The following is a 21215-nucleotide window of genomic DNA, read 5'->3' as shown; positions in this document are numbered from 1 at the left end:
CTGGTTAAACGTTTCTTGTTACGTAAACAAGAAGCTTATCACAAGAAAAAAATGATAAGCTCTATGATTTTGACCCGTGGATTGTTTGATATAGCCAAGCATTAAAAATCTGATTTCGTTTAGAGTTGCGGTTGGCCAGCGGAGTAATACAAGACGCCGCGGACCGCAGCCCAGTGTTAGCAACTGCTGTTTTTTTAAGTTGTATCCTACTATAGGTGCCGGCCTTTCCTTGCATACAGGCAAGAAAATGCTGGGGTTGTAACTTGGGCTGTTGGATTCCTCTGATTTCCGATTGCCGACAAAATGACGACTACAGATGCGGGTGTGCGGCTTCGGATCCCAGGTTTCCGTGCTGTCACCCCTGGGCAACAGAGAGCACAAAGCTTCCGGTAACAGCAAAATTTTAAAAACTGCCGCAAAGTTTCCACAACAACACAGTAATCAAACCCGTGCAAACGTACCTCTGTCTTCGAACCAACCGTATCCAGGTCGCCCGACGATCACGCTGGTGCGGAAACCGCTGTGATGGAAACCGGTAGAAATGAATCGGCATAGAAGCGTCCGACGAGTTTGCGTAGCTGTTAGTGCAGCCAGCAAGACAACACGTCTGCCTAGACTTCGTTTCTTTGGACATATTCACGCACAACACCACCTTTACATTAAAAGCACCGCAGCAAACTCCACACAAACCAACGACATGGCGCACTCCAAAGCGCTGGCTGGCGCTGGCCCATTCCGGTAATGAGGGAAGCGCCGAGAGGCGGCGCCCGTCCAGTTGTCCGGGTGTCTTGCGTTTTGGTCGAAACGCGTGCTAAACGCCTGAAAGCTGTCACTACTGAGCCACTGCAACTTTCTGGTCATTGCAGCGGGCATGCAGCGGGTATTTGTACTGATATTGTTTTGCGGTACATGCCAGAAGTAGATGGCAGGCTGATAGGAGCATGCTGCCCATGGGCACCTCTTACCAGCAGAAATAAAAGTGAAACACACCGCTAAACCAGCTTTAGGACACTCTTGGGACATGCCAACATTGCGACATTAAAACTTGACTCGCGATGTCACATATTTCGTAACAGAGCGCGGGCGGCGGCTTGGAAGGGGGCGTCGTCAATCCAATTCCAACACTGTAATTCGAGGTCAACGGTGAAGCGTTCAATTCCTTACATTAGTTCGACTTTGTAAGTTACACTTATGTTCGTGCAAAGAAATAAAGCAAAAAGAAAGTCGGGTTCGCGGTTTCGCCACTGGAATGTGGCCCTGCTGCGCCCATCGCAGTTCTTATCGCCATTGGCATCAAGCCATGGCTGCTACAAAAATCGGCTTTCCGCACTCGAGAATCGAACACGAATGAACCGGGTCAATTTGTGCTTTTCCAAACTGCCTTAGCAGCGATTATCACCGACTACTGATCATAACTAGAAGTGTACCATGGATGTGGGCGAAGTTCGCGTGGCGGATGATGGAGATTTTGAACGGCTAAGGGTTCTAGCCGAGAAGCATGACGGCTGGAAAGTTGAGTACAAGAAAAAAGACACCACGGTATGGACTAAGTCAACCCAGCAGACTGAATTCAAGATGATCAAGGTAAGCGGATCAGCTTTAAAATTAAGTGGTCATGCTTTCATCTCATGTGTTCACCCGGCGAGCAAATGGCATTCGTGACGTGTCTTTTCAGTTGCACACGGCGTACAAGGATGTCAGTCCGGCTTTACTGTTTGACGTTTTGATGGATCCGTTGTACCGAAAGAAGTGGGATGTGTACATGTTGGAGAGCTACGACATCGGGTTCTTGAATCCCAACAATGACGTTGGCTATTACGCAGGTGATGGCGGTATTCTTCATAAAATAGCGATGCTATGCTTTCGTTGTTTGTAACATGACCTGTTTTCTGTGCAGTGCGGTCTCCGCCACCTTTCAAAAATAGGGACTTCGTTCTCCAGAGATCTTGGCTGCAAACAGAGAAAGAGTCTCTGATCCTCAACCATTCAGTTTACCATGAGGTAGTCTTGATTTTTGCCTCTGTGACGTATCATTGAAATCAGTGGTTTAAACAGAGAAGCACAGAGTTAGGCGTTACTATTAAAAGATGTTCTCTAGCTCTTTCTTAGAATTTTGTGAAGGCTATCCTTTGTGTGAGGTATATGCGAGCTAGTGTGCCATCTCTATGTGCTGTGTATAAATATTTTTATGTTATGATCTGCTGCTGTTGAGTTATTGTTTACCACCCTAACATGTGCTGCCTTGCTATTTTCAGTCTGTGCCACCAAAGAAGGGCTTTGTTCGAGCTGTGTCCTATCTCACTGGCCTTGTCATTCAGCCGGATGGAAGCTCTGGTTCGGGGCTAACCTATGTAACTCAGTGTGATCCAAAAGGTAAAATTGGGCAAAGTTCTGTGCTACTGGTTCATGTAGCACAATTTTTCTCTTGTGTTTTTTATTACAAAGTAACGTCGAAAACTTTCATTCCATAGGTTCGCTCCCAGCATGCTTTGTGAACAAGCTCACAAAAATTTTTGCCCCAAACGTGAGTACCATACAAATATGTTCACATTTGGTTGTATTAGTCACCTTGAACATGTTGATATCGTGCACAGGAGCTTGATTCTTAGATTCTTGTATGTTGGCTTTTGATCACTGTAGATGGCAAAGAAGTTGCGAAAGGCTTGTCTCGAGTACACTGATTGGAAGCAGGCTCATCAGCCTGGCTACAAGCCCTGGCTGCATCCGGAACAGATAAACCTGGCAAAGCTTGACGTGTCCTGCTGTGTGAGCAACGGACAAGAGGAACCACCGGACGACATCTTGGACGAAAGTCTCGTTGAAGAGAAAGATATTGCTTGTTTTGAAGAGCTTGATAACGTGTAGCTGCATGGAAAGAAAATTTGGTGGGTTCGGTTTGTTGTTGGTACTGTTTTTTGGCCCAAGGCCAGCGTTTAATCTAGGGCTGCGGTGTGGAATCTTGAATTGCGCATAATTGCTCGATAGGGTGGTGTTACGGTGAAAGCAATACTGAAAGCCACAAATTACCCGGTGCCTGTTAACGTGATTCAGTTTACCAAAGGTGACAAACAAGAAACTTTTGCATACTCAGCCACTGTCGATGGTTCCTGTGAAGAGAAGCATCTAGGTGATTTTTTTTTTAATCTTGTGGATACTTCATTAATCTACAAGCCTGCTGGAAACTGTGTGCAGTTATTAATAAGTTATTAATAAGGCACCTAGATTCTGCTGCCAAGGAGCATCAGAATGTCAGATGAAGTGAAAAACTGCAATTTAGTTGCTTCATCTGCTTTCTACCTATGCTTTATCAGGTCCCTTTGCTTTTGGCAGGGTGTGCTTCGCTATGCTCTTATTTCTGTTGTTTCTTAAACACCGGTGACTGCTAAGCTGTTATACCCGTGCCACACGGACAGATTTAATGCCATTAAGTGCTTACTGCCTTAAGTTTTAATGGCATTCGTGCGGTGCCACACGCATAAATTTAATGGCATTAGCCTTACTGCCATTCGCGACCTACTGAGTTCGCCACAACTCATTCACCCGTGCAATGTGTACTCTCGTTCCCATTCCACACGCAGAAAAGCATGCAGCTTTGTCAGTTACAACTGCCTAGCCCACTATAAAATTGTTAATTCTTAACTTTCAGCCAGACGAGGCACCTAAACCGCATTTTCGATGCGAAGAGCGCCATTTTAACCAGCCTTATTGACTGGTACTCTCGACTTATGTGCTGACATGCGAGTTTATGGCTACTTTTTCGACTTGTAAAGCAGGAACAGCCGTATTTTCTGGAAAATCGTTTTTACATTACATTTGAACATCATTCCCGATATATTCTGCTCATTAGGAATGTTTATATTAAGATGAAACTTTTGACTACCTTGCAAGCGTTATCGTCATCGTCACTTTCGATAATGGCATTAAAAGTGGACGTGTAGCACCAACTCCGAAAATAATGGCATTAACAAACTTAAGGCCTTAAGCATTTACTGCCATTTCTTGTGCGCGTGTGGCACGGGTATTACTTTCCGAGTGAATTTTTCTATTTGTGTAGCCAAGGTCCAGAGACATGAATATTTTTTTCCGTCCGAGGCTGCAGTTTAGCAGACAGGTTTTACTGATTATTTTTTGCTAAGCGTGGAGCAGTTCCACTGCCAGTGATGCAGGCACCAGCAGTGGGTGCCAGGTCGGACTGCATTTGAATGCCAACGCAAAATGAAAGGAAGTCTTGCCTTCTCCTCACTTAGGTCGCATGGACCGGTTGTTAGTTGGTGGTTATGGAACAAACAAGTTGCACTGCTCAGCAGTTCTCTTGACCTGAGAGTTGTGTTACTCCATAATTAAGCGCTAGCCATGACAAAACCAGTACTATCTGCCAAATTTTGGCTTGTGTTTAGACTGCACCTAATGGTTGGTTACTTGTCCCAATCACTTTGGTGTAAACAATAACATACTGTTGGTTTAGTAATGATAGCCTGGTATGTCATTCCAGACACTGCATTAATGAACCAGGGTAGTGCAGTGTCGTCACATATCTTAGAAATTAGTCTTTCTATGTTTTGAAATAGGCAGTATGTTGTTATATGACGTGGCTAATTATATATGTGGTGCTACTTTGCCTGTTCCAGTTTCGCTTTTTTTGTGACATTTCTTCCCTTTTTCTTGATGCAAACAGTAGCCTTTTGTGTTGGAAACGAACCAAGGCAGCCTTGTTTATAAATCTGAGTTTATGCAGAATAACTAAAGCCTTGCCTCTATGTGAGACATTGCCCAGTTCTGAGTAACAAATTTTGTTATAGGTGGCATCTGAGTGCAGAGCATAGCAGCTGGCTTTTTCATCTATATGTTATAGGCATGTTGTTGTAAGATTATTTAAATTATGAAGCCTCTTGTATGAGCCACTCTCTTCTTCTCTATTCAGCTTTCCCTCTTATTTAGACATTGTTAAAGTTATAGAAAGCCTGACAAGGCACAAACTGTGCCCACGTTTCGTAGCGAACCTTCTTGTTGCGTCTTTTTAACCTTTCACTGATGTGCTCATGAAACAGCACATCCTCCTCATTGTACAAAAAAACTGGTCAGTGGTGGAGACACAGCGCGGCAGAAGCCATTCTGACATAAGTTGTGAGCTGCAAAAGGTAGTGAGAGATTGAGAGAAACATTGCACAGTGCTGGCAATGGTATCTTGGGTCTTTTTAATTGTTGCTTCCTTGTTGGAAATACCCAAGTATCGTCTAAGCTTGCTGCCTGTATAGTGCCACAAGTGGCATGTTTCTCATGTTGCTTGTTTGTTCTATTGAGAGATGAACCAAAGAGAATATTTGTGTTGGTCAGCTGTTTACGAACACTATGAGAATAGAAGGAAAACGAATTTTAAGCATGATGCAGAAATAGATTGGCAGTTCAACACTGGTTGTGTCCTGGTTTTTGCTCTTGGCAATATTTATTCTTGCATGCTTTTTGAACTTTATACAGTAACTTAATTGTGCTTGCTGAATTTATCTGGGTTCGCTTTTGTCCACTTTGTTGTTTGTTTACTGTTTTATGATCTGTACAAGCTCAATTTTTTAAAAAAGCCTTATATATTAGGATAACAAATTTATTTATTTCTTAAAAAATGTTAATTTCACTCTACGTTGACACATGTAGCATCTTTTTGGAAGCCGCACATCAACTGTATTTGGACAAGAATTGACCCATCAAACCGTCATACCAGAATTTGCTCCTGCATTCTATACTTCCTGTTCTTTCTGCTGTTGTTTTTTTCTCCATGTCCTCATGCATAAAGGGAGGAACATGAGGCTGTGTTTCTAATGTATTTTGTATTATTCCAAAAATACTGGAATGCTGTCAAACTTTGTGCGCGGTGTTAAAAAGGCTACAGCAACTGTAACGTATATAACATAGTTGCATGTTCCACGAAAGTTGCAGAATGAAAATGATTATTGGCGCTCATCTTGCAAGCTGTTAATTTTGTTGAACCTCATATATATCTTTTAACTGATTGTTCTTGTCTAGGTGCATTAAAAGCACTATCATGTGGCAGTTTTAGTGTATGCAGCAGGCAAAAAAAAAAAGCTCAGTCTAAACAAGTCTGGCACAGCCAGCTGGTATGAAATTTTGCAACCCTTGACTAGTGGTGGTTCTTGGGCATAAAGCATTCACTCTTGTTGTGCTTACTCTTGTTGAATGTTGAACAGAGCAGTGGGGTGATGCTTACGCTGCTTGCAGTCTGTAAAAGAGTTAGTCATCTTTCGAAAGCATATATGTGCCCTCTACTTGCATACTGTTTGGAGTGAAATAGAACATTGTTTGTGCCCAACTTTTCTGAGAACATTTGAGAGGAACCCTGCAAAACTCTTCGGTCATAATGTGGTGTTTCAATGCCGAGACTCTTGCTCCTTTTTTAGCAACACTACCAGTAGGTTGGAAGATGCTGTGTTACACACTCTGTGGAGGGTGTGGATGATATGACTCTTGGTCAGTCACATGTAGTCCTGCTGTACCTATTTTTTTTGGTTTATCTATTGGATGGGACATTTAGGGACATGCTATTGTGTGCTTGTGCACAAGAAAACTGGGCAATGGCTACTTTGTGTTTTCAGTGGCACACATGGACATCACAATGGATGGATGGATGTCATGGACATCACAATGGATGGCCAGGGATTGAAACAAACAGAATAAGCTAATAGAAGTTTTGCAAAGACTTTTGCTCATTTGTTCATACCAGACATTGCTCAGAAATTATCTCTTAATTGTCCCAGAAATGTGTTAAGTTTGGGTTCAGCTGTTCTAGAACTTGTAGAGTGTGGGCTTTGTAACACTGAGTTGGAAGAAACAAACGTTTTGTATACTATGTGATGTGGCAACAGATACGTTCAGCTCTAGGTGTGCGTACATGTATTTCAACATGTTTACGGCTCAGAGCAGCACATTTCATGTTACGACTCCCTTCAGGTTGCGTGCTCATGGTTGCAGTTAGCATTGTGCACGATTAACTGCCATTGGGCTTTCACTTTATGCTGTGCCAGCACATGGGTCTTGTGAACATTGGTAGAGCGGTTGAACTAAATTCCTCCTCAGGTCTGTCGTGACAAAGGATTTGCACGTGCTGTTTTGCTGCGGTCTCACTGTGCTAGTGATTAGAGCTGTGCACGGGCCACAAATTTCAGCCCGCGCCCGGCCCGAGCCCTACACTACTGACGGAGGCCCGGCCCGGCCCGACACTGAAGAAACTTAAGCCCGCCCCGGCCCGGCCCGAGTTAAGGCCCGGCCCGGGCCCGGCCCGACCTGCAAAACTGAAATTGATTTGACGACGAAACAGAAAGAGATAATTTAAGGAAAATCAGTTTATTTCAGTGCTTTTAAAATGCTCGGCTCTCATGGTCTAGATGAAAATTAGTGAGTATATGCAAACACGGCACATGTAGAGAGTTATTACTCCAAGTTATTATGTAAAAACAACAAATCGTCCATTTATGACGGCTTGAGGCAAGTGCGGCGCCCCTGCATAATGAACCCGGCAGCGCTGAAATTTCTCTCGCTGCTTGAACTGGTAGCCGGAATGGCTAACACTTTCTTGGCAAGAAGAGAAAGCTTTTGGTACGTCGCTGCCTTGCTTCTCCAAAACTGTGATAGCTCAAACTCTGAGCAAGGGGGCTGGAGCCACGCAGGAGCAATCGCGATCGCGAAGCCAGGCCGGCCCGTCCGAGACAAATATACCGTGGCCCGAGCCCGGCCCGGGCCCAGGTGAATAGACTTCCGCAAGGCCCGAGCCCGTGCACAGCTCTACTAGTGATCCCTATTAATTCTTGTGGCATAGGTGTGATTGTCGGCACGGTCATCAGGGACAGGTCCGGTGCACATGTTAAACTTGACCAGCGTCCAAGCAGGCCAAGATTTTACAAGATTACTATGTTTTCATTCACTCTGTGCCTTTGATATTAATATGTTGGAATTGGCATTGTGTGTACAACATGTAGCAACAACAACAACAAAAACTTTGGAGCCAATGGCAATAGCTGGGGAGGCCGTACTGTCTGTGTGGTTATATAAACATTACTGTGCTGAAGAGCTTAGTGATGGAACAATCTGCTATTGTGAATATTGACGTGTGTCATACCACTAGATATTATTTTCAGTATGCACACCAGTCGTGCTGTATTGAAACAGTCTATGGCATTATTCAATAGGTAGTTGCCTGACCTATCATGCATCACCTTATGAAATATGCATGACTTGGCATTTGTAGTAGAAGGTCCGTATTTTATCTTTAGCCACACTAGTATACTTGTCAGTATATGGCTCAAGCTTCATGTTCACCTTTCCTAGCTCACATGCCAAAGATTTATAGCTAAGACATCTTGCTACACTTTTCTGCCATGGCATTATAGCGAATAGGTGCACGTAATCTTTCACATCTAGTCTAATAAACTTGTGCATATAGTTTCTGGCGCCTTATTATATGTAGTGCAGTAGAGCTTTGCTGCGGTGAATTCATGATACTGTAAAGAATGTGCGCTGTAAACAAGGTGGAGAGGTGAATGACTGCTTGCCTGTTCTTTTAGCTGTTGGGAAGCACTCAAGGTGTCTGTATATTTGTTAAATGACACCTGGGGTGATTCTTGTGTTCCAACATTTCTTGGTTGCATCTGTTCAGGGAAGTAGCTGATTCTGCTGTCCTTGGTGTTGCACTTTGGTCTGATGGTAATTGTGAGAACAGGATGAAACCAATCTTCCGAGTGCGGGATTGGTGCGTCGAATTCCTGAATTTGGCTTCCTACTTCTTTCTTCATTGACCCAGCGACTTTCATATCACAGATGTACTATCAGGTCAGAATCAAATAAAAACACTGCCTATACGCTAAACACAGTCTGTTAGGTCTTTGCATTCTACATTTTGTGAACAAATTGCATGGTTCACCACTTTGCATTGAATGTTCCTGCACAGTTTACGCCTGCTGTCAAAAGTTTATGGAATGTCACTTTGGAGACAAAATGCTATCTATGTCTTTGTAGCCAGGGAGCATCGTTTGATGTTTGATGTTGCACTGTGAAAATTGCACTCTCGGTATTTAGTTGAATGCACCTATTCCAGGCTTCATGCAAAGACACTAATGAAATTAAGCTTTTTTGCTAATACTGTTTTCCATGAACTTTTGCCTGAGCTGTGCGTCAGAAACCAGTTATGTTGAGTTGCACATTGGTGGAATAGAACATTGGTGTGCTTGCATTTGAATCTGGCCTGGTAGTACAAGCTTCTGAAGCTCTGCACAGAACTTTTCTGCAGTCCCTTTGCAATGTGCATCTGCTTTGACGCCTGCTTCTACTTCTCAAGAAAGGCAAATGCTTATGTTTGCTGCTTTGGAGATGCTGGAGCAAAATGCAGTTCTGCCCAAGGGGTATGCTTTTGGTGTGACTCGTGGTCCGACGTACTCTTTAATCGTGAAACTGTGGATTATGGGTACGTGGATCTATGTTTTGGCTCTCTTCCTTATTTTTGAGGAGCAGCTTTTCAGGCTTTTATTTCACATAGCTACTTCAACTAGATGTGACATGGGCATCACCAGATGTTGGAAAAAATGTTTGGTTGACGTCTTTTCTTTTTGTTTATCTCTGGTGTTGCAGTCCATGGCTGTTCAAATGGGACAGCTGTGTGTGTCCTTCCCATTGGTAACTTCACTTTGTGCACATTCACAATGGCAGGGGTCGGCCGCATTAAGCAAGGCTGCAGTGCATCTTTTGTTATGCTCATCAAGCGTAGTGTTCTTGTGTTTTGTGCTTGTCACTTAGTCATGTTTCTTAGCTAGTACACAATCTTACGGGCTTCCACTTAGCCTCATGCAGCTCGTTTACACCACACACGACTATAGGTATTTTGATGTGTGTGCTTCTGTACAGCACATGCTCACTGTCAATGCAAATGGTTGCTGACATTCCTTCAAGTGTCTGTGATGATAATCGGGTAGTGTGTCGCCCCGGTCACTAGAGTTTTGACTTGCTTTCTGCACCACTCTTGTGTACGTTTCCTGGTGCAACAAAATTATAAATTATGTTTTGCGTTGTGTTCTGGAATCTTACATACACGGACGCAATAAAACGGGCTTCATCTTGCCAAATTGGTGCCCTCTGGTCTTGAATGCTTCTCCCCAAATAACGTTGCAACAGAAAACGCAAAATTGGAGTACGACTGCGGGTCGCGTTTACATCAAGCGTTGAAGTGAACATTTTTTGTCCGCTTCTCCGCAAGGCCCCTTTTCCAAGCAAAAACTCGCATTTAAAGACTGCATATTTGAATTAATTTTTTTAAACGAAAAGAGATGCCCCATTAGCAGCTCCCGTTCAACATGATGTGAAAAGCTGCAGAGAAGGAACAATAGTTTGGCTGCTTTAGCACATTGTTATTCTGTACATAGAGAGAAAAAGGTAAGCTATGGCCTATTTTTGGTGCAAGAGCTTTGAGGAAATTGTAATGGAGGGCTGACCGGTGCCTCACTCCTTTCTTTGTGCTAGGCAAGGAGAGAGAAAGAAAGCCTTATTTCCTGACCTTAGCCTGGGTCGCAGTCTGAAGTCTTGAGTGCCTGAGCCCATGTAGCCCAACACTTGGGCGATATGGGCGATGAGCAGCGGCTACAGTATTGGGCAGGGTGCAACAGGAGTGGCCAAGTTCTTTCAAGAATGGGTACTTCGATGGGTAGGAATCTGTATTGGAGGTAGTGTGGCGACTGTGTGGCATGTGGGCAGGTCAGATGCGTGTGTGTTGTCAGGGTAGGTGCCACATACCTGACAGTGAGGGTGTCCAGAGTGCTTGAGTATATGGTGGTTGTACAGATCACACGGTAGAGAATTTGTTTTCACTAGTCTAATGAAGTACACTCGCAGCGAGTAAGATTTGGTGGAGGGGAGGAAGGAGGCAGCGGGAGTGTTGTAGTTCTTTCAGTCTTACTCTTCGATGTTTTCGGTGCATAGCCCGCTAATCCTTGGGTTTGTTACCATCCGTCCAAGGGGAAGGGTTGCTTGGAGATATGTCTCGACTCGCGAGCGAGGGCATATGCCCTTTCATTTCCTTCTATTCCCTGATGACTGGGGACCCATTCCAGAAGGACAGTCAGGTCTGGGTCCTGGTGAATGTAGGTGTTTAGCTGGGCATGGATATGTCCCGGGGGTATGTTGGTGGTGAAGTCACGGAGGGCGTTCTGGCTGTCCATGCGCACTGTGATGTCAGTTTGGCGAGGGTGGGGAAGGATCGCTTCTGAAATTGCTTGTGCTTAAGCTGCTGTTGGATCAGGAATGCCAGTGTGAATGACGGACTTTCTGATGGCGGGGGCCTACAGATGAAGTAGTAGTGTTTGAGTCTGCAAAGGCAACATTCATGTAACGGTTGGTTGGTTTATGGGGTTTAACGTCCCAGAGCGACTAAGGCTATGAGAGACGCCGCAGTGGAGGGCTCTGGAAATTTCGACCACCTGGGGTTCTTTAACGTGCACTGACATCGCACAGTACACGGGCCTCTAGAATTTCTCCTCCAAAGAAATTCAACCGCCGTGGCCGGGATCGAACCCGCATCTTTTGGGTCAGCAGCCGAGCACCATAACCGCTGAGCCACCGCGGCGGTACATTCATGTAATGGGTATCGTGAGGCGGGGTCCTAAAGTGATATGCTCTTGCTTTTCAGCTTGCCGAATCCTGCTTCGGGTACATGTTGCAGGGTATAGGCAGTATGGCGATTTGGGGTAGATGATCCCGTGGCGATGGAAGATCTGGGATCAGTAGAAGGTGCGGCGTGCTGTATCCAGGTGTTTCTAGTATGGCACAGCCCTGACAGGAGTTGGTCAAGCGGTGGTGGTGCTGTGCCTCATGATGCGTGGCAGTCTTCCTCTCTAGTGGTAGCTACCACACTTTGAGCAATTTCGTTTGTAGAGTGAGGGGCACCATTAGTGGAGCTTAAGTGGTGTTATGAGAGTGTCTGTAGTAGTCTTCGGAGGGTGTGTTCTTCTGCGTTGTCGAGTTTATTGAGGTGTGGGGTATGTCTGTCTGGCCTGTCTGTAGGCCTGTAGGTGTTGGGCGAAGCTCATTATGGGCTGTGTAACGTGTTCCTTTGCCTTGTCGGCTAAGGGGTAACCTCAATGTAAGACAGCTTGAGTGTGCTGGTGAGTGGCATCATTCCCTCCCATGATTTCCGTGTGGGCAGAAAACCATATGACTGAGGCTTGATTAGGAGAATGTTTTGACTAGTGTGTGAGACCTGTTTGATGGATTAGTCCGTTGTTAATATCTCTGCACAAATTATGGGAACCTGTGAGAACATTATCGTTTGGGTTGGTAGCACTAGCGCAATGGCCGCCTCCTTAGAATGAGGGGTTGGACATGCGCACTGACGAACAACTAATTAGTTTGCCCTCAGGATTCATTATGATGATGGTCATCTGCTCTTGCATTTGACTGGCTGCATCCATGTAGAGCGTGTACGGGCAGCCATTCCATTTTTTGCGTAGGCTTTCGTCTCTGGCGCTTGTTCACTCCTCGTTAAATGTAGGATGCATATTTCTGGGTATTTGATGGACATAGGTGTTCTTGTGAATCGATAGGGGAAGTTCACTCCTTTGGTCAGGGTACTGTGGGGTGTATCTTGCTCAGAAGAGTCTGGTCTGTTCGAGTGATGGCCAAGTGGTTGAGCTGTGACAGTCTTTGCACCTCCCAGATTTCTTGAAATGTGTGTGGATGCTGAGAGACACGAGGCGCAATGTTGATGCTGTCTTTGGGAGGTCCAGTGCCATTTCGTGGGCCTCCCATATTAGTGGTTATAGTTTTACTATTTCTGACTGGGTGAGGTGCAGGTAGGCAGTCCCGTACATTATTTATTTATTTAGAGATACTGTCAATCCACTGGGGATTTTAACAGGAAGGGCGTTCAGAACAAGGCATATCATAGTAAGGACCACAACAACGTCAATGAATTATTGACAGAAATAGTGATCAAGAAAAAGGACAGAAGGGCACTATAAAGTGACTACAGTGCTGCACTTAATTAAGGTTCAACACATAAAAATAGTTGTGGGATACAGCAATAGGATCTTCAGAATGTACAGTTAGTTGAGGACACAATCACATACTCAATATATGGGATATATGTGTAGATTAGAAACACACAATCACTGGTGTAATAAAGGCAAGGCAATAAAAAGGAACCTGCTAACAAAGGCTCACAATTGTAGTTTGATTACAAGTGAAGATAATTTTCTGCCAACTTAGTTAAGATACCTAGTGATGTGCTGCTGGTAATGGAATGATCAAGGGTATGCCATTCTCTTATTGTAAGTGGAAAAAATTTCAGGCATTCAGTACGAAACATGTGCTCTTTTAATGTTTCTGAATGTCTGACATGTCGGTCTTGTCTCTGAGGCCATCATGTACCTAGTTTTATCAAGGTTAAGTTGATTGGGGAGTAGCTGGTAAATTATTTCTAGTCGTGCAAGTTTAGCTCTATTTTCCAGAGTGATAATGCCGGCTTTCTTGAGTAGTTCGAGGGGTGAGTCAGTAGGCCTGTATTTGTTAAACGTAAATCTTACTGCCATTCTTTGGATACCTTCTAATTTTCCTATGAGACATTTAGTATGCAGAAACCATGCAATGTTCGCGTATTCAAGTACCGACCGTACGAAAGCGTTGTATGCAATCAGTTTTGTTGGAGGAGGAGCTCGTTGAAGATGTCATTTGAGGAACAGGAGTCTTGACTGCGGCTGATGTGACATAGGCAACATGTGAATCCCATCTGAGATCATGAGATATTATTACGCCGAGGTATTTATATACCTGTTAACTCTTGTGAGAGGGGCGTTGTTAACAACGTAAGAGTAAGACGACTGATGCTTTTTTCTGGTTATTGTGAGAAGAGCAGACTTATTAATGTTAAGGGTCTACATTAATGAGGGACTTATTAATGTAGCCTTTGTCATCTCACAGATGACAAAAAGCTAGCACCAGAGATGTGTATTGTGTCCCTTTCTTGTGGTGCTTGTTGCTGATGTGGCAGAGCATTTTGGTTTTCTGCTGCGTAGTTGCTGTGAGCTTTTCGACGGTCATGGTGTTTTGCCGACCTTGTGGTATATACTGGCCCAGGATTTTAATTTCGGATGGCTTGGGGATTTCGTATCTATCGATGCTGATCGAAAGGTTTTGGAGTAGAGGTTGTCTTGGGTTCTTGAGTATGAGTGCTTACAAATTCTCCAGGGCTCATTGTAGGCCTCCGGTTTATGTGTACTGGTGGACCAGATCAGCTGTGGCCTGGAGACATTTTCTACGTCTGCATCGTTGCCGGTGCGGCACCAGAATGTGACATCTGCATAGATGGCGTAGTGTACGGTTTCAATTTTCTTAAGCTGGTCTGTTGAACGTATAGCGGGGCACCTAGCTCCATGCGTAAGCACTTGCGGATGGCTATTTCAATTTTGTTGAGTTTTCGTCTGGTGGAGGTATGGGTAAGCATACATGACTCATGAGAACACTGTTGCTTCCGCAATATTGAGGAGGTCGTGTTCACTGAGTCCATGGCTGGTACAGCTACTGCGTCTGAGCATGTGGTGGAGGTTATTTATTTGTCGTAGGATTGTTGATATCTGCACCATGCTTTTGCCACCCTGTTGCTAGATCAAGCCAAGGATGTGAACATGTGCCTGACGTGGATGTCCAGGCCTTGTTGACGGTAGCTTCGTGACATACTGGGTTACCATGGGCACAGCAGAGTGTGATGTCACCCGCATATATGAAATGTTGGAGATGGGAAATGGCAGCAAGTTTAGCCGAAAGATTTTTTATTACCAAGTTGAATGATTTGAAGGGTAGAAACAAGCCTCGGGGTGTGCCCCATTTGATGGGGACAGGTGGCGAGGGCTGATTATCTGGGCCAGTGAGTCTTACTGTTCAATTGGTTCAGTGGTCAGGCTCCTAGATCAGTTTCCTGAAGGTTCGCTAAGATTTCACTGTAGGCGACATTGTCGCAAGCTCCCTTGATGTCCACACACACAAAAGTGTGATATTGGACAGCACTGGGGACTGTATATATACGCCTTTGCACATTCGTGCAGCAACATCTTGACGGCACTCTTGCTTACGGAAGTCAGCGAGTGTAGGGGGTAAATGGTGATCGTGTTTCTTCAGGCGAGTGAGCGTCTTTCATAACCTTTCCCATGCAGAAAGTGAGTGATATAAGGTGGAGGTTTGACTGAAATCATTGGTCTGCCTGTGAATTCATTGGTTTTCCTGTGAATTCATTGGTCTGCCTGGTTTTGGTACATGAATGACATTGGCTTCTTTTCCAGATAGATGGTAGGTGCCTCGTCTTCCAAACATCATTAATATGGTGCAGTAGTTCGTGCAACTTGGAGTCGGGAAGGTTAATTACGAAGCATGCTGTAGTTGACTTGATCTGCTCCAGGAGCTTTACGCCAGTTAAGATGGAAGAGTGCCACGTGCGATTCGGGGAGTTCAAATGGTGAGCTGGTGTTCTCATTGAGATTTTCAATGGGAGTAGGTGTACAATCAGTTGGCGTAGTAATGAGCTTGAGTGGATGGAGAGCGCCCTGTATCTCGTTTATTGTCTGGTGAGACGTTCAATGTAAGCAGAACTTTGGCTAGCAAAAAGGGTTCGGAAGAGCACAGTACGGAGTACACACGATGCTAGTGAACGAGAAAAACAATGAACTTCCCAAATTATTTAAGCAGCAGTGAAGGTAAAAAGCGACAAAATTTATAACAACTGAAAATTGCAACCTCAGCCATGTATCTTATGGCTTCTGCTGGCGCTTTTTTCTGCAACGCTACAGGCTACAGCGGCTTTAACATCAACGCAACTAATGGCAGCATTCTGATGCACAGATCGAAATACGCCCGCCTCCGCGCCCCCAAAACGTTGGCTTTGACCAAGGAGGTTGTGCAAGAAAATTTGTTTATTTTTATAACCTCGTTAGATTTGGCCACCGTGGCTAAATGAAAAGCTGCCTTTCGACTATACTGTGCTTAACCAGACCATCACGCGCATGCGACCTGTACATATGTCAATATGTTTAATATGTAAATAGACTTATTACAGTGTACCTCTCCCCGTCCGTTCTACTATCCCCTCACTCCTTTCATTTCACTTCTACACACTGTCTGCTATCCTTTATTTTCGCTTCCCCAGCTCAGGTGCTTCCAGCAGCGACAGCAGTTACCGGGGCAAGCAAAATCTTTTTCCTTCCATTTATTATGTCATTAAAACCACTTACTACTACTACTTTCGACTAGCGTTGACTTCGGCGAGGCTAGTCCTGGCTAGTCGATCGGCCTGCTGGCCGGCTACCGTATCGGCTGCATCCGAAGACACATCCATATCCTGTGGTGTGTTTACGCGCGCGGACTGTGGCGGGAGTGAGGCCGAAGCTTTAGTGGCGGGAAAGTGATAAATTAGGTCATGGTTATGCTTTAATTGGACATGTAGCTTTTCCGACAACAGCCTACCTTGAGTATTGCCTTCTGCTGTCAGATGTTGCACCCTGTTGTCTGCGGTTGCGATTCAAACAGCCTTCATGCCAGCTACACAAGGTATGCCGGTAGCCTTAATTAAGCTTTGTTGACATTTTTTCACTGTTACCGTATCTCTTGTTCACAGATAACGAAAACGATCGCATCAGATCGCTGCGACCCAGGAAGCCTAGGGAAGTCAACTTGTCTGCTGAATGCAAACAAAGTCGGAATGGCCCTGTGCTGCAAGAAGCATGTGCCGAACGGCCGTCTCGCCGCCGGTGCTCCAAGGTGTCGAGATGTGCGTCAAAAGCGGCTGAAAAACGTGAAGATTCGAAGAAAGTGGACACAGCCACGCACAAAGAAGGCCGTTTGGGAAATTTGGCATGGACGGACAAGTACAAACCTTCGAAATCGTGCCCGTTCGTTGGTAATGGCTCAGCGATCTGTGAACTGCGATCTTGGCTGTCGCAGTGGAAAAACAAGCCTCTAAATTCTGCGTCACGACCCTCGCTGAGTGACTCCGAAGAATCAACGGAAGGCTTGAGCAACTGCTACTTGCTTGCGGGGCCTCCTGGCGTCGGAAAAACAAGTTCGGTTTATTACCTGGCGGAAGAACTTGGTTTTAAGGTCCTCGAGGTCCATGCGTCAAGTGAGAGGCCTGGAAAAAGGATCTTGGCTCAGCTACATGAGGCAACGCAGTCCCACCATGTTGAAGGTAGCAAGCTGCTGTTTGCTACTTCTGCAGCACCGCAGACCACGTGTAGCACTAAGAAAGTGGAAGTACAGAAGAAGGTGAAAGTCTCAGGTCCACTGCAGCAGATGTTTGAAAAGGCGGCAGCCAAAGGCCAAGCAAAAACTGTGAAAGCTACTGCTGAGAGCAATGTGAGGAAGCCCAGTAAAGGTACACTGGATGGCTATTTTTCTGCAAAAAATGGTGTAAGTGAGGCGCCTAAAGCACATGTTGCATCAACTGTGACTGCACCTGCTGGTAAAGCAAGTCCAAAAGGCACACTGCTAAAGTATTTTGCAACACCTGCAAGAAAGAGTACTGACTCAACTGCTGCTAGTGCAACCAATGCTAGCAAGCATGAAGAAGAATGTATTCCACATGCAGCGAAAGGTGGATCAGAGAAAGCAGTTTCACCTTCTACTTCAGACAGTGACGTTGAGTTCATTGGCGTGACTTCAAAACCAGCAGAGGACCAGAAGGCCTCTGGCCGTGGCAAAGGAAAACGAAAAACCTCCAAGAGGATGTGTGCACAATCTGACGACGATGATGATGATGTCATATTTGAGGTAAAAAAATCAGCACATAAAAAAAGGTTAGCTGACACAGCCAAGATGCCATTGAAGAAACAGAAAACAGATGAACTGGCTGAAGAAAAACAAAACAAAATTATGTCTTCAGTTGAGAAACCGCCAGAGCAGGATACCTCAACACTTAAATTTTCCAGTCACACCATTATTTTATTTGATGATGTTGACACCATCTTTGAACAAGATGATGGCTTTTGGAGTGCGGTGGAGTCAGTTTTGTCCACTACAAAAAAGCCCGTTGTCTTCACTGCCACCCGAAATCTCGTTCAAGTGAAGGCGAAACTTCCAAGTGGTTGCCCAGTTGCTGAATTTGGGCATCCGAGGCCTGAAGAAGTGTCTAAACTGATTATGCACGTTTGCCAAACTGAAGGTATGGACCGGCCAATCAGTGACAGTGCAGATTTCTTGCTGCAGTACTACCACTGTGACGTGAGGAAGTGTATGCTTCAGCTTCAGCTTGACACTGCATTGTATTCACAAGGACAATGTGCCAGTTTCCCTTTCCTTGCAAATGCTGTGCCACTCGAAGGTGATGTGTGCAAGCTGCTTCATTCCGAGGTTCTCGACACGCGCTTGACTACCCAGCGCACGTTTGAAGAACTTGGTCTGGATGTCAGTCATCTCTGCCTGCCAAGCACACTTCCATTGTCAACTTTTCCAGCTCCTGTGCCACAAGAGGTGGACTCTGATGAAGTGCTTGTGGAAGAAAACACCAGTGCTCTGGACTCTAGCTGGCTCTCTGATGCTGCTGACGATTGCTGTGAAAGCAAACCAGCAGTTGAAAATTGTGTCAGAGAAGCTCACCCGCAGGCTTCTGTCATTAAGCAGTGTGTATCTGAGCTTGCCAGCATTTTTGATGTCTTTAGTAGCATTGACTACCTCTCTGGCTGCCTTGAGAAGTGTTCCTCTGGTGCTTATAGTGCAGTACCATTTGACAGAATAGAAGCCTGGCAGAATGGTAGTATTTGTTTGCCACTAGCTACTGACACAGGGAAGTTTCCCCTGCCTTTCGCTGTGTCCGATGCCTTAACTTATGTTAAGATGGGCTCGGTAAGGCAAACTAGCTCCAAATTAGAGAAGTGCCTTGATGCTGCAATGTGTGCCATTCCGGAGTTGAGTCTGGCAATTTACCCTAGTGTGCCAAGCCTCTCAAACCTTTACGAGACTGCAGAGCGAAGCAAGTTTTGGAGCACGTGCTGTCAGCAAATCATGGGTTCAGGGCTTCCTCCAAGTGCTGTGTTGAACAGACGTGCTGCGTCTGATTACACAGACACCTTGCAAATAATTTGCAAATGTGAAAAACAGCGAAAAGGTTTGAAGGCAAAACGTGCTCAGAGGTTTTTACACTATCTCAGTTCTGTGGGCATATTTTTGTCAAGTGACCTGATGGTAGCATTGTGCAAAGGTTTTCGCAGCTAGTCATTAAATGTATGCTGCATGTCTGGAACTAAATTGATGCAGTCTCATATTCAAAGTTCTGTATGTGTTTGTTTTCAAAATGAGCACATCATGCTTCTTTGTTTATCTTGACAAATTTTTAATTGGAGAGCCGCATGCGAGGGGTCTACTGCTGTTCAACTGTAGTCCAGGCAGATGGACTTCACTTCAGTGTAGAATTCCCTGGACGCATCGGTGCCTTCACGCCCAACGCCGGACATCTTCATCCCTCCAAATGGCATGTGAAGGTGGCGCACCATCCAGCAGTTGCACCATATTGTGCCAACCTGGGAAGCAATGTTATGAACGCTATATAGTGAGATTTGTAGTAAAACATCAACCTATACATTTAGTGTACTTCATTTTGAGATCAACATAATGCAACTTTACATTGCTTCTCTAAGGTGTGACAGGTGATGGATTAATTATAGCTGTCAAAAAATCTCTTTAATGTAAAGGATTTGATTCTGAACTGCCAGAGACTATTCTGATGAGTGTGGTTGTGGTGAGTGCGGTTACGTCCTATAACAATACCAGGAATAAAATTTGTAAATATCTATGGTGTGTGTGCATTTTATGAGGGATTTTTTTCTCATGTGGATTTACCAACTCTTTTGGATTGTAGGCGCTGTTATGTTCACAGATACGTCATCAATTTCAACCTTGTGTTTAATTATTTCCATTCGAGGTGTGAGATGTCAGGAGCACACTTAGGCCATGTGCAGCACATAATTAAAGTTTTACCTTGGCCTAGGCTGCAAGATATTTGCAGCCTATCTTTATGTGTTGCTGCCTCTTCTCGGATCCAGCATTATACAGTAAACACGGAAGCAAAATATTGCTCTCTTGCCAATATACATATGCAGTGAATCTTTAAGTATACTGAAAAAAATGTGAGCAGTTTACTGCATCATATCAATTGTTCATCATCATCCTCAGCCTGACTATGCCCACTGCAGGGCAAAGGCCTCTCCCATGTTTCCAATTAACCCTGTCCTTTGCCAGCTGCGGCCATCATATCCCCGCAAACTTCTTAATCTCGTGCACCCACCTAATTTCCTGCCGCCCCCTGCTAAGCTTGCCTTCTCTTGGGATCCACTCCGTTACCCTTAAGGACCAGTGGTTACCTTGCCTTTGCATTACATGCAAAGCCAACATCTTCCCCTTGATTTCGACTAGGATGTCATTAACTCCCGTTTGTTCCCTCACCCACTCTGCCTGCTTCTGGTCTCTTAACATTACACCTATCCTTTCTCATTCGTAGCTTGCTGCATTGTCTTTAAGCTGAACCCTTTTCGTTAGCCTTCACGTCGGTTCTTGAGCACGGCCAATGCGCTTTACAACTGTTTCATTATTATGTGGTGCAAAAAATGGAAAAAGAAAAGAAGTTGGGTGCATCCTGGTGTTTACTGCTCTTGTGTGGTGTATTTTTTCCTTTCCTCTGTGCCAATTTTTTTGTGCTGTATAAACTTGTTCATAACTCTCCCAATTCATCACTCTGCTCCAGAAGTTCCCAACAGAGAAATTTTTGGTTGGTGATTGTAGTGACGATGCAGTGGTGCCAGATGATTGGGGAATGTGGTTCTGATTTCTTGTTGCATCGTGGGTAATGGGGAACAAAAAAAGTGTGTGCGACTTTGAATGCAATTTGCCTTGACCTTGATACTGCAGATATTAGTTCACCATGCTACAGTAGTAATGAGGCAGTGCTTTGAAGTGGCATGTCCACAAGTTATGATAAATAAGGTGTTATACCCTCACTAAAGGCAAAATTTGATGCTTTTGTCATGCAGGTGTTACCTGTAAAAAATATGTCTAGTTTTTCCTATATCTACACTATTGTAGTATGTGCTGTCTTTTGGCCAGACTTGTATCAAGCTTGCTGCATGGCTACATTAACCACATCGTTGTTTACAGGGAAAAATAAATCGCTCTTCAGAAGCAAACCGCGAAATACT

The 21215-nt window shown here is 44.7% G+C and overlaps 3 protein-coding genes across 3 annotated transcripts in view; 2 read left to right on the top strand and 1 right to left on the bottom strand.

Moving 5' to 3' along the window:
- The first annotated feature begins 1278 nt into the window (after positions 1 to 1278).
- LOC149370909 (START domain-containing protein 10-like) lies at positions 1279 to 10121 on the top strand. The gene is made up of 6 exons (XM_089563520.1): positions 1279 to 1584; positions 1676 to 1823; positions 1898 to 2001; positions 2256 to 2373; positions 2472 to 2524; positions 2641 to 10121. The coding sequence occupies exons 1-6, from the start codon at positions 1429 to 1431 to the stop codon at positions 2863 to 2865; spliced, it is 804 nt and encodes a 267-aa protein (XP_089419646.1). The 5' UTR covers positions 1279 to 1428; the 3' UTR covers positions 2866 to 10121.
- Positions 10122 to 16346: 6225 nt separating this feature from the next.
- On the top strand, positions 16347 to 21203 carry LOC149370908 (uncharacterized). Its single transcript, XM_089563505.1, has 2 exons — positions 16347 to 16581; positions 16649 to 21203. Exons 1-2 carry the CDS (start codon positions 16566 to 16568, stop codon positions 19237 to 19239), a joined length of 2607 nt encoding a protein of 868 aa, XP_089419631.1. The 5' UTR covers positions 16347 to 16565; the 3' UTR covers positions 19240 to 21203.
- Positions 19334 to 21215, bottom strand: part of LOC149370907 (2-aminomuconic semialdehyde dehydrogenase-like) — a 38226-nt gene continuing 36344 nt past the window's right edge. Inside the window, exon 11 of the mRNA XM_089563512.1 lies at positions 19334 to 19544. Within this exon, the coding sequence (XP_089419638.1) occupies positions 19395 to 19544 (150 nt within the window). The 3' untranslated portion in view covers positions 19334 to 19394. The remainder of the gene's footprint in view (positions 19545 to 21215) is intronic.

Source organism: Amblyomma mixtum, chromosome 1 (genome assembly GCF_055824585.1).
Source record: "Amblyomma mixtum isolate Tamu chromosome 1, ASM5582458v1, whole genome shotgun sequence".
NCBI classification, from domain to species: domain Eukaryota; kingdom Metazoa; phylum Arthropoda; class Arachnida; order Ixodida; family Ixodidae; genus Amblyomma; species Amblyomma mixtum.
Note: the sequence above shows the minus strand (reverse complement) of the source record. Positions and strands in the feature narration are given on the sequence as shown.

Bases quoted from the DNA above. Each gene is read 5' to 3' on its own strand.
- LOC149370909 (XM_089563520.1), top strand. From the start codon at position 1,429: ATGGATGTGGGCGAAGTTCGCGTGGCGGATGATGGAGATTTTGAACGG. The intron at 1,824-1,897 runs GTGATGGCGGTA...TTTTCTGTGCAG, and splicing joins TGACGTTGGCTATTACGCAG to TGCGGTCTCCGCCACCTTTC. The intron at 2,002-2,255 runs GTAGTCTTGATT...TGCTATTTTCAG, and splicing joins ACCATTCAGTTTACCATGAG to TCTGTGCCACCAAAGAAGGG.